This window comes from Ambystoma mexicanum, chromosome 3q (genome assembly GCF_040938575.1).
Source record: "Ambystoma mexicanum isolate Mex_15411 chromosome 3q, UKY_AmexF1_1, whole genome shotgun sequence".
Classification (NCBI taxonomy): Eukaryota; Metazoa; Chordata; class Amphibia; order Caudata; family Ambystomatidae; genus Ambystoma; species Ambystoma mexicanum.
In genome coordinates, this window is record NC_090926.1 from 1,085,042,623 (window position 1) to 1,085,055,974 (window position 13,352).

At 43.9% G+C, this 13,352-nt stretch overlaps 1 protein-coding gene across 5 annotated transcripts in view; it reads right to left on the reverse strand.

Moving 5' to 3' along the window:
• Positions 1-1,164: 1,164 nt before the first annotated feature.
• Positions 1,165-13,352, reverse strand: part of LOC138583279 (zinc finger protein 514-like) — a 178,096-nt gene continuing 165,908 nt past the window's right edge. For all 5 annotated transcript variants that reach the window (XM_069655380.1, XM_069655381.1, XM_069655379.1 and 2 more), the window contains one exon: positions 1,165-6,838. In XM_069655380.1, coding sequence (XP_069511481.1) covers positions 6,078-6,838 — 761 coding nt within the window. In that variant the 3' untranslated portion in view covers positions 1,165-6,077. The remainder of the gene's footprint in view (positions 6,839-13,352) is intronic.

Here is a 13,352-nt window from a genome sequence, read left to right on the forward strand (position 1 = left end):
TGGGTGCATGGCCTACAGACTTCAGCCATGCACCCAAAACTCTAGGCCCTGGCCACAACCATTACAGCATAACACACCCATAGGAACAAACACCTACTAAATGACCACAACCCAAAAACATAATACATCCACCTCAAAACTATGCACTTCAATTAATCTAAAAAATAATTACAACCAACGTACAAACTCTTCAATACATACCCTCTTCATCCAATGCTCTTCTAACGACCCAAAACCAACATCTTACTAAACTAAAATAGCCAGTAGTGCGCCCAGTGTTTAGTACGTCTGCGGACAACCGCGGACAGCGTGAACACATCACGGCCTTCTCCCACCTAAACAAATACAGCATTTGACCTATCTCTTACACACCCACCCTCTCCAAGCACTTATACACACCAACACACTCCCCAAAATTGGATTTCTGCTCACTTCCAGCGCATGTCCGCGCATCCAATATGACGGACGCATCAAAACAATTTGACGCACCGCACGCCTAATCTCAGCCAATCAGAGAGCACGTTGTGTGTCCGTAGACATGACGTAAGCCGATTATCCAATCGCTGTACTGTCCGCGGAGCGAGCTGGGAAGTGTGTCCGTGGAGCGGACATAGATATCACTAATTTTTTTAGAGCTACTTTTTGGTCGTTTTAAAAAAACTACTGGATGGATTTTCACCAAATTTACAAAAGCATGCTTTTGGGACCAAGCCGCCACTCCTGCCGCAAATTTGGTGAAAATCCATCCAGCGGTTTGGGTTGTAGGCGCGACACATTTTTTCTCCATTCAGTCCATGGGAAAAATACATTTTCGGACACCCCCCCCTATAATTTTGCCCCCCCCCCCGGCCCAAGCCTCGCCAAACTTTGCAAAAAAATGTGTTCCAAACTACCTGCGCATGTCTCAGTTTTAGTGGATTTCTGACCCTCTTATTTCATACACAGAGAGCCTCCAACATCCTCACCTGGTGTCTGGGTGTTTGTCCTAGTGGAGCCATCCGGATGTGGCAGATTGTGGGCCGCTGTCTTCAAAGCCTTTTGTAGTGATCTGTTTCTCTCTGCATGTAGTGATGAAGGCTACAACGCTTTCTTGGTCTCAGAACAAACAGACTGTACTACAATTGAGGATACTGCTACAAATGCAATAAACTAATTACAGTCATATTCTTTTGTTACACATGTTTTTGCAACCTTTATATAAACTAGGACCTGTATACATTATTTCATACATTTGAAAAGTCCAATTTTATAATGGTCTGCTGATGATTAAGATGTACATAACATATGTTAGATAATGATAAAAGAGTACAAGGAAAATGAACTGTGTACAAGTACTAATAACATTTTCTGCTAACATAAACAATGTAGGCAAACAAAGTTGCTCCATCTCTTACAGCCGCCTCTAACATACTACATCTGTTCTCAGTCCCTAAATAATTTATAATGGCAACGCATTTGTTTAGATTATCAACACTGATTCATTGCAGCTAAATGAGCCTTCAATATTTAATCATGAATACGTGGTTTGGGAAACCTTCTTTCAAGTCCAGCAGAAAGCCTTATACAGCATGATCTACCCAGCAGAATTTGATGCCCTCCACTGGTCTTCACACTGCATTTGATTGTAAATAATCTTTAGACAGGCATCTTTCCAGACTTTGGAAAGGACAATGTCTAGGACGAAATACAAAAATGATAACGAGTCCAAATTTTTCTTTTAAATGTAATATTTATATTTGAACAAAGTGAGGCTGAGGCAGAACAGTATTGATTCTGGGTTCTCGCTGTCTGTACCAGCAGAAAATCTTCCACTTTCCTTCAATAAAGATTTTTAAAAAGCCACATTTTAATGTTTCAGGTTACAGGCCTTTATTGAGGACGAGAGTGAGGTCACTATTTAATATCATTTTTTGACATTTCAAACTTTAATTTCTTCCTCACATTAACCTACACTTTAATCTTAAGAGAAATAAAATGTTAGACAAACTGAGATTCTGACAAAAGTGCCTATAATCAGCCTATCTTAATCACTGATGTTAAATCATTGTCAACATCGGATTGCTGGAACTTAATTTGGTTTGTACTGTAGTTGGGAGCACCCAGTTTCTTTTTGTTTTGCTCTGCGTCTAATTTATTGAATTTGCCTTCTTGTTTTTTTTTTTAGCCTTTTTGCTTTATTTCCTCTTTACGGATAGTATTCACTCGTACTTCTAACCTCGCAACAGATTTGTACAACCTTGATGGTGAAATATGCATTGAATCATTTTTTAAATTTATAAAGCAATACCACAAGTACATTTTTGGTCTCTTGATCTTGTGAGGTAGGTCTGTAAATCTGAACTGGTAAACCAGTACGTGTAATGGAAATCTATTAAGTCTGTAGCACATTCTGCTCTTGATTTATAGCCTTTCTTGCGCAAATAGGAATAGACAAAGACGACATCATCAGAACGATCAAAACGCTGAAATCGTCCAGAGCACCGGGACCGGACGGTCTAACCAACTTTGACCTAAAGCAACATCCGGAAGAGTGGACGTCCCTGATCAGCCACATGTTCGCCCGTTCGCCCGTTGTAAAGACTTGAAATCAGTTCACTCTTCATGGACATCAGCGGTGGTCGTCCCCATTTTCAAGAAAGGTCCTAGAGAAGATCCGACCAATTACCGTCCGATAGCCTTATTAGATACCATCGGCAAGGTGTTTTCATCCTTTCTTCTTGAAAATTCTAAAAAATGGGCTAAGTCATCTTCGTGCGCTGACCCTTTTCAAACTCATTTTTTGAAAAATGCTAACACGTCCGTGAATATTATGTTACTTAAAATCAAGTGCAGGGTGAGAGCAGGTGCCCCAAGAGTCTACCTAGCTTTCGTGGACCTCACCCAAGCTTTCGATCGGGTGGATTGAGGCAAACTCTGTAACGCTCACCTGGTATCCACGGGGACATCACTCAGCCTGTTCTGACCTCTTACGACCTCAAACCCTTCCCTGGAGTCTACTCGACTGGAGATTGGGCCTGAAACACAGGATTGGTAGAGTTTAACTCCCTATTGTCTCTTTGTGCTTGAACGCCTTTTTCCCCGGGGTCCAACCCTTCCCTTTGATCCACAGCTCACCTTGTTTTCTTGGAAAGTGTGCTCTCCGTCCTGAATGCTCAATGCTTATTAATGCCTTTTTTCGGTTCTTTTCCCTTTTCCTTAGGAAGCGGCGTGCCGGGATGGGAATGACACCGCCGAAGATGGCCGCTGAACAGAAGAAGCGATGAATGATGGGCAGAAGTGCTGCAAGGTAAGGCTGTTCCTAACGGTGTTCTTGTTCTTGCAGGAGCTGAGCGCAGAAGAAAGATGCAGGCCTACTGGAGACTGATCCCAACACGGTGAGTGTCACGCTGCAGGTGCAGAAAACGCAAAGCATGTTTCTCAGCCTGGGCGTGGCTTGAATAGTCTCTGGGTATCCCAGGTGTCTCTGGGCTGAACCACACCCAAAAGACTAGACTGCACATGCAGTTCTGGGAACCGAAATATGTGGGGGCATCCATCTTGTCCCCATCAATGCACTACAAGTCCAATCCCCAATGTTATCCTATGGGAGTGAGCGAATCTGGTGCCACAAGCGTCAAGTCTGACTCCAAGTGGGTCTTTGGAGGGATGGAGAGGCCTTTGAGGGCCATGTAGGTGATCGTGGCCTGGCTCCAGCTTGACATCTTGGAGGGCTGGGGACATGAGGGGCAGGAATCATGACAGCTCTGGGAGAAATTGGCACTATGGAAGTGTCCTCTATCCATCCTTGCTCCATACGAGCCCTCCATACTGATACAAGAATGAGAGTACGCCTCAGTCGTCAAGGTCTTCTCTCATCAGAGATACTCTCCTTTAGAGGTGTAAAACAGGGCTGTCCATTAGCCCCAGCACTTTTTACTCCCTTCCTGGGAGATTACAAGGAGGCCGCAGCAATAGTTCGCGCCAACGATATGACTCTTGTAGACCAAACCCTGTTCAGGTTCCAAAGACAGCTCGACCATTTGACACCATACATAACTCACAATAACCTCGAAATCAATAAAAGCAAAACCAAAATACTGACCTTGGAGAAAGCATCAAGGAAATCAGCGAAACCTAGCTGGTCATTGGGAGGAACCAAAATCGAGTCTGTCACACACTACAAATACCTAGGTGTTAATTTTGATTCTTCTAAAACGATGCCCACATGCAGTGAGTTCTCTGGTCAAAGATCCGAAACCTCACAGCTCAAACCCGAACGATTGATAGACAATACGGAAGGTTTTCCCTAATGCCGGCCATTCAATTCTATAAATCAAAAGTCATTCCATCAATGGTTTACGCCATTTTGTCTAGGGGTCCCTTCTATGATATGGCCGAAATTGGATTGTTTTCTTTGGCGCTCTGTCCTCAACGTTACAAAGTCTACATCAATCGCAGCCATTCGACGTGAACTAGGTCTGCTCTCCCTATCAGCCATAATAGATAATAGCTGCATGCAACTTTATAGAAAAATCCTGATCCCGGACAGCCCACAAGTCTACCAAGTGATCGCCGAAGAGGCTGCCAAAGGTTCTTGTGTACCCCTAAACATCTGGTTGGCAAAGAAGAAAGCCCAGCTAAAGACCATCGCGTGTACCGAAAAAGACCTAACGAATAACCCTCAGAGGATAAAAACTAAGATGGAAGATCAAGACTGGATCAAGACCCTAGACCAAGTATCCAGCAACAAACTTCTCAGCCATCTTCCCTTAATATCTCGCAAAAGAAAAGAGATGATGACATATGTGAAGAAATTCCCTGACAAAAGGCTGAGAGGAACTTTCCTCCGAGCACGGCTCAACCTCCTCTTGACCAGGGAAATCCTGGAAATCAGATCAGAATCAATGACTAGCGACTGTAGACTATGCTTCAAAAGTAATCAACCGGAAACGATAAGACATCTGTTAATGTCATGCCGTGCCACGCAAGACCTTAGAAAATCTTATCTCTTCCCCTCCTTTTCAGACAGCAGCCTCAACGAAGAAGACCTTTGGTGGAGACGTCTCTTGTCTGGCGACAACAACAGATAGACCATTGCCGCAGCTAAAATCTTGAAACTGACAATGGACAAAATCCAACATTTTTAATGCGGAAGGAGAACATAAACTTCATACAGAGAGCTGTGACTTTGTTATACAATTCAACTGTCTTTCAGTTCTTGTAAAAGCCTAATGTTGGCTACACACAAGTAATAAAAAAAAATTAGGAAAATGGTATTCCTTCAGGCTTCATTGGTATTTGATTTGAAAGGGACTTAGTGAATTTAATATTATATCTTTTCACTCATGTCTTTATAAGGCACTCATGCTCAGCCCATGTTCACGGTCATGAATTCTTAAGGGATAGTGCCAAATGGTTGGTTTAAATATTGAATATAAGCGACTATAGAATTGAACCTCATTCCTACGTGATGCATGTAAACATAATGCTGTCTCTATTGCAGGTTTATTCCCAGGTCCAGAATTACCAGCCTTGTGCGCTTTAAGGTGGTTATGTTTTTAAGACTTATTTCTCTGCCTGTGGCTTCACCAACCATGGATAGAAATTGATAATACCACACCGAGAGAGTTTTGCCCTGGGGTTTAATGTCTATGAATATGGTGTATTTTCCCTACACAGAATGAAGGGGGCCTTAGCCCGCAGCCAGATGTGGCGGTGAATACAATTTCTTGTTGGATATGATCAGAGATTAACTCCAGACATTTTACAAGTCCCACTGTAGGGAAGTGCTCTGCTCAGACTTTACTGAAGGCAATACTCATCACTCTCCATGTATTGAACCAAGCAGTGGTCCGCGAGATAAAGGAGCATTTTGAAGTATCTGTGTGCATCCGCCACCCACTTGGTTTCTCATGTTTTATTCCTCAAACTGAGTTTTGTTTGGCATAAAAGTCATGGCACAACTGCATTCGCAGGCATAATTCCTCTGATGTTTAACAAGATGATTAGGCCATTCATGTTGCCACGCTTTATGCACATGACCATTGTTTTGATTTTTGACTGAATTCTCCCCTTCAGTGCATGTGTCTGATTTCTCACTATTTGTATGTGTTATTTTCTGGGTTGTTGGTGTCTTTTTCTTGTGCGTGATTCCTCTGATGTCTCAAGTGATTTGATCGGTCACTGAATCTTTTTCCACACTGACTGCATTTGAATGGTTTCTCGCCTGTGTGAAGTATCCGATGTCTATTACGTGACGATATATCGCTGAACCTTTTCCCACATTCACTGCATTGGTATGGCTTCTCGCCTGTGTGGGTTCTTTGATGGCTGATAAGAGTGTATTTCTGAATGAAGCTTTTCCCACACTGTGCACATGTGTATGGTTTCTCTCCTGTGTGGGTTCGCTCATGAGAAATCAGATTTGAGCTGGAAATAAAGGTCTTGCCACACCAGCCACATGAATATGTTTGATCTTTCTGGGCCTCTGCATGCTCTTTCTGATGGTATATGAGAGTGGTTCTCTCACTGAAGCTTTTGCCACATTCATTGCATCTATAATTCTTTTCACCTTTATGCTTTCTTTGATGAACAACATGATCAAAGCCCTCAACACAGTTTTTCCAACATTCAGTCCATGTGTCTTTTCTACATAATGTGTCTTTGTCTTGTCTGTTGCTAACATTGTTTGGTTGCTTCTGTTGGGGACAGGTTTCTCTTTTGCTGGTTTCTCCCCTATCTGGGTACTGGAAAGGAATACCGTCGTTTCTCCTATGCAGCATATTTTTTGAGGTTCCTTTTTCTGTACATTTTTCAATACTCCACTTCCAGTATTTGTTTGTGCTTTCAGACTGTATCACTGAAAAAAGGTAAATTTACACACAATGTTAATATGATAGTTTTAAGTATTGACATAATCACAAAAACACGATAATTCACGTTTTCATTCAATTGCATTTTTATTTCTTAATCACCATGGAATGCACCAACCTTATACTTATTTTTCCTTGTTTTGTAAGCATGCTCAATTATTTTCTTAACAGGCTACCATTCTGACTTCATGTAGTACATTTTTTGCAAAGTATTATTCATTCAGATAAATGAACATTGAGAAATCCATGCAGCAGAATTGCAAGTTATAGAAATTCTGATATTCCCCCGACAGGATATTTTTTAGAAATCAATACACTTTATTCAGATAAAGTATCCACGAAAGTACAAAACACAGATATACAACAGTAATACAAAATCTATATATTAAAACAGAAAAATTCAGCCAACCCCTTCAAATTGAACAGTGGTATAAAAAAAAACACCCAAACTCTACCCACCTACGTGAAGGGAAGGTGTACTTCAGGTTGATAATAAAAAGGCCTCTTACCCCGTATTATCCTGTACAATCTTCAGGTGCATTTTCACCGCCCTACTTACAAAGATCAACAGGCCTCAGGCTGTCAGAGGGGCTTCTGCTTTCAACAGAAAAAGAAGCGCTGGGTCATACTTTTCCCTCTAAAAACGAGGACCAGCAACCACTTTCTTAACACAGCGTAATTGGGGCCAAAAAACAGGAAGTGTACAAAATCCTCTAAACCCGCACCACATACAGGACTGACAGCATGAACACTTAATCCAGTACTCTTTGATATTACTTACCCCAGTGGCAGACAATTAAACCAGGCTCTCTTGATGCGACTTCTTTGTGATTTCTTGTGGGACCAAGCCAAATAATCTTTTATTTCATTTGTTGATAATAACATGACATGTCTATTCAATGGTTTTATTGTCTCCAAAATGTCCCTTTACCATAAATGTAGCGTGTCACTCTTTTCCATTTCACGGTTCCTCGCCCTAGTCAGTAGGCTTGGCATGTCAAAATGCCCTTGCAGATTTAAATTCTGTAATGTTTGGTTTATATAACGGAGACATTTCATTTGATTCACCCCATTGTGCTTAGCAATGTTTCTTATAAAGTGCTGGTTCTCTTGCCACATCATCCATGATATAGCTCAAGCCCAATTCATTGTGGACTGCAATGTTCGGTGCTGACAGTGGTAGGGCCAACAACTTTTTCAGAAAGCATTTTCTTCATGTTTCACAAAGCCCCAAATCACAGCGCCATATTTTAAGATTCCTCTAGTCCTAGCCACATGCATCGTTGGAACTATCTTTAGTGGCTGCTGCCTATGTTCCCTACATAAAGCGAAAAATGCCCCCTACTGACTGTCTTATACTGCACAGTTGTTTTTTAAAGTCAGCCTCAGGAGAAAAAGGCTCATAAAAACACACCCCATATAGTCGAATGAGTCGACACGTGGAATTTGATCTGTCCCACAACACATGGTACTAAACTTCCCCTTCTTCCTAGTTGGACTGCAGTACATTACTGCAGATTTTTTAGAATTGACCTGCAGATCTCATTCTCCTATAAACGCTACATAACTGTAAATCAGTCATTGCAAAGCTCTTGGGGTCCGGACTATCAGCACGGAGTCATCCGCATAAACTAGGACTGGCAGTGACATAGCCCCTAATTTTGGGACCTCCGCATGACAATCCACTAAGGACTTGTGCAGTTTAATGATATGCAGGGAGAATAACATTGGGGCAAGTACACACGCTTACCTGACCCCGACCTGAATTGGAAACCAAGATTTGCAGTGACCCTCTGCCCCAGATCTTACACATTCCACATTATTCTCATTGATGAGGAGAGCCAAGGCCCATCGTGGAAAGTCATAGGACCTCAGCACCTGCCATACCTTTGTTCAGGTGACCTTGTCAAAAGCAGTGCCGAGGTCCATAAATGCAAGCTACACTGGCTCTTTCTTTATACACAGTGAATGTGCAATAATCAAATAGAGATTAAGGCATTGGTCAAAAGAGCCCAGTGATGGATGGCTTCCAAGTTGAATTGGGGATACAATTGAATTTACTGACACCCAGTCCTCTATTGTCTTCAAAAGACATCTCCCAAAAATTGTACAGCTTGAATTTAGAAGTGAAATAGGCCGATAAGATTGAGAAGACTCTCTGCACCCTTTCTTAAATAGAGGCACAAGGATTGCCTTCTTCCGGGACAATGTCACCATTATCGCATTGAACAACCCGCTAGTATGGGTTCCCAAATCTCAACATCTTGATAGTAGTCTACAGGAATTCCATCCAAGCCTAGTGCTCTATTCCTTTTTGAACTCTTAATTTACTACATCTGGATAGTGGAATTTCAAATGGTTACTCAATGCTCGCAAGATGTTGCCCCAAGTAGCCTGAGCCTCCCTACTTTCTTTCTCCTCATAGGCGCCTGCGCCCATGGCAGTGCTGTTATAGTTTTGAAAAATGCGCAACCCAGCCTCTCTCCTTGATCATAGTCTCTAGACCCGAAACTTGCACTCAACATGCATAGGTTTTATTCACTGCAACCCAGAAGCTTTTTGAGTTATTTTCCAAGCAGGCTGCCTCCAGGGATTTCCGAAGCACTAATGTCACTTTGAAGTTTCCCTTTTTGTACAGCTCTTTTATAGGAGGATCTTGCCTGTATAATTTCACACCTCTGCGCAGGTTTACCCTTGAGTATTGAAAAGAGCACCCTTCTTGCTGCTCTGCACTGCTCATCAAACCAGCCATTCGGTTTCTTCCTTCCCAATGCCATTTTTAACAGAACCGCCCTCCCCCCCCCGTATACCTCTTGTGAAGTCCTCATAGTTCGGAATTATCGACTCTGGCTTCACCAGCTTGTCCAATCATCACAACATTCATTTTTGACTGTTCAGCTTCAGAATTTGATCCCTTACCCAGGGTTTGTCTCCCAACTCAGGTGTTTAGTAGCAAAGCCCGTACAGGTCAGCCCTTCAAAGTGGTTAATTATATTCCTGCATGGTGTTATTGCTTTTAACATGATCACCAAAGCCAAGCCATACTGATCACTGAAAAGGGCTGACTGTGTACTACAATCCACTATCTGATTCCACAGATTTGCCGTCACCATAAAATAATCGATTTTTGAGCACCCTCTAGTGCTTCTAAAGGTCACTTGACCTGGAATATCGTCTCCTATCCTTCTGTTTAGCAATCTCATGCCCATCTTGACTAACCAGTGCCAGAGTTTCAGACCTTCTTCACAAGATCTGGGGTGCTTCATCCTTGGCGTAGGAATATTCAACACTCTTGTCTTTTTCAGGGTCATATAGCACCTCCGGGGGCCCGTTTGCCATTTTGAGGTTCCAATCCCCCCACAAATCAACACTACCATACGTTGTTCCCATGCAGTTTCTCCCATAATCCCTCAAGGCTTGTTTGTATTGCACTGAGGGGATTTGGCACTTTTACAGCAGGTGCCCTATTATATACATTGGCTACATATACAGATGCGCCATCTATTGTTTCAAGTTCAAATACCTGTAATGGGACTACGGCTGACTCCTCTAGATTTACTAACTTGCAATTGAGGGTGCTTTTAAACAATGATGCCAGCTCTCCATACGATCTTCCTCTTCTACCTCTTTTGGTCTTTATGCGATAAGCCCTTTAACCTTCTAGCACTATATCCTGTTCTAACCATGTCTCCTGGAGGAGAATAAGATCATACTTTAAGTTGTCCTCAGTGGCAGGATCAGTTATTTTCGTTTTAAACACACTATAGTCCATGATAACAGATATTTTCCCTGCGTTCCTTAACACACCTGCTGGATATTGTGTTCAACCAGTTGTTTTTATATTTCCCCCCTTCCCCTCTGGCGGAAGAATACCATTTTCCTCAATGCTACCATGGTCAGTTGGGGCCCGGGAATGGTGCCCAAATGACCTGCTTGCAATGGTATTAGCCCTCACCAGTCCATTTGGAGTTAATGTCTTTGACATCATCTCCCTTGACCCCCACCCACTGCCCTGTTTCTTCCCGGTTGGGCCATCAAAGCTGGTTCTAAGGGGCAACATGAATAGAACATGCATATACTTTCTCCAAGGCCTGCTTCGAGGGTCGATAATGACCAAGCTCGACCTGCCGCAGTCTTGACTCAGCTCTTGTCAGGTCAAAATTCCTCACCATGTTTCCATTAGGGCCATGGCCGTGCTCCTCTCCGCCAAGATCACCTCTTCAGCCATATTTGTGTACTCTGAATGCCACGAGTTATTAAGATGACAAACTTCCACTTTTATATCCTTGAACACTTCAATCCCCCTCAGGGCGTCACGACAATTGAAGATACAGAGCCGGAAATATAGGTTTGCAAAACTAAAGCGGGCATTGCACCCTTTACAAAACATACAATCTGAGAGCATTCTTATAGTGGGGAACAGTTTAAATGAAATGTCTGACACTCCCAAGACTTCTGACAGGGCTTTCACTAATGCTCTTTTATAGGCCTTTTTGTTTCCATGTGTTAGCGCCTTAAAACAGCAAATCAAGTTGGTCTCCCTCCAACGACTAAGAGGATCTTCTTTGACCAGCTCTTGTGCTGCTCCCCAGTCCGCTTGCAGCTTACCCACTGCCGGATTATGAGTTGCTTGTTTACCCGGAGCATTATTTCCCTTTTTGTTGCCATCTGCATTGGGGATAACCGCTGCCAGGTCTTGCAACTCGATAAAGCCCTCTGCTCAGTGGCTATACGTATCCTCCCCAGAGAACCTCCTTTGGTGGCTGGATTGTACGCTGGCAGTCATTATAGTTCTGCAAATTTGTCTGTACTGTTTGTGTTCTTGCTCTTGTGCTGACCCTCCTACCCCCACTCCAACAGATTAGATGCAGCCACCGTCATGGTCTGAGGCCATACAGTTCTGTGCGCCGGAAGGCCCATGTTGAAAAGACGAAGACGAGCCTGCCACACTCCACAACTCCCCCTCCCAGGGGGCAGCTATAGATTTGGCTGAGGGTCCAATAGGGTAAAGTCAGCAGCTCTTTTGGTTTTATCATTTTTCCCGACCTCTTCCCACTGACAGGGGAAGCTTTGGGTACCCAAGGGGTCTTTAATCATTGCAGGGATTATCGGGAGCTCCTAAAAATGATCCACTCCAGAGCTGCTTCTGGGAGAACTGAGGGCACCCACCTCGGTGTCAGGTGAAATATCCAGCTCCAAGTCTGATTCCGGCTCGGAGTTAGAGATTAGTGCACACGAGTCCAATGAACATCGGCCAGGGGATGATGGAGCATTATCTGGTAACTTTGTCTTGTCTCCTGTCGGTTGTGGTTGGAGACATGTCTCTTCATAGTACCAGTCAAGAGAATACTACAATGCTCTCAGGATTGATCTGTCCGATGAGCCAGCCACCATAGTAGGGGTATTACCCCACTTAACAAGGGCGGGGGCAGGGTGTGGGCTGTACCCATAACCTGCACAAGGTTGGGATTAGATATATGCCTGGAATCTGGAACAGGTGGAAGCTCGCCTCGCGCCGAACCGCCAGCTCGATCCCATAAATCAGTGCCCCAGGAACGTGGGCCTGCCAGGTCCCTTGCTGGGTTCCTCGCAGGGGACGATGTTAGTCATTCTTCCATTGCTGACTGATTCTCCACTCTTCCAAACAGTTCCTCCTCGGCTGGAGACACCCCCATCAATGGGGTAGAGCCTTCCTTGTCAACCGCCACCACCATCTGATGGTAGGTTTACTAACTCATTTAATTCATTCAGTTCTATTCCCCCAACCACTCCCCCGGTTGCAGGTCTGCTTTCAAGGCCTCCATGCTTCGTGCCACCCAATTTATCATGGCTTGTCTGGTTGGGTTAGGTGCTCCTGCTGCCTTTGCACTGAGGTATCTGCTGCTTCCTTTCCTACGTTTTGCCACCATGACAAAGGAAGTACCAGAGTCAATATTGATTCCAATTCCAGCAAAGAGAGCTATGTTTTCAAAGAAGAACCTCAGGCCACTGGTTGTTAACTGCCCGTCAGTACTGCGTGTACCAGTGGGTTAAGAAGGACTTGTTGGTGATCAGGACTGAGACTGCAACTGTAGCACCAGCTTTCCCTGAAACTCACTGTGAGGTGCAGATTGCACTCGCTGCAGCGTGCTCAACTAATGCTCAGAAGAAAATACCTATGAGCTTTAACCTATAAGCTGCCTCAGTCTACCTCAGTTTGCATCAGATACCTCAGTTGCCACTCTCCGATTTCCCTTCCCTCCTCTATCTGGGTCTATTTGTGTGGGGGGGGGGTGTCGTACTGCGGTTGTAGCCTTTTGTCACCCCCCGACACCTACACAAGTGCGCCTTACCAGACTATGGTCTGATGGAATACCAGCACTTGGCAGCTGGCACTCTGAATTCAAGTCCAGGGCTGCAGCTTCAGGCTGAGCACACGCCTCTCTGCCCCGCCTCTCTGCCGGGCAGACTTACAGGTTTTTCATGTCTCTCTCGGGCGCATAGACCACCTAGGAGAAGGTA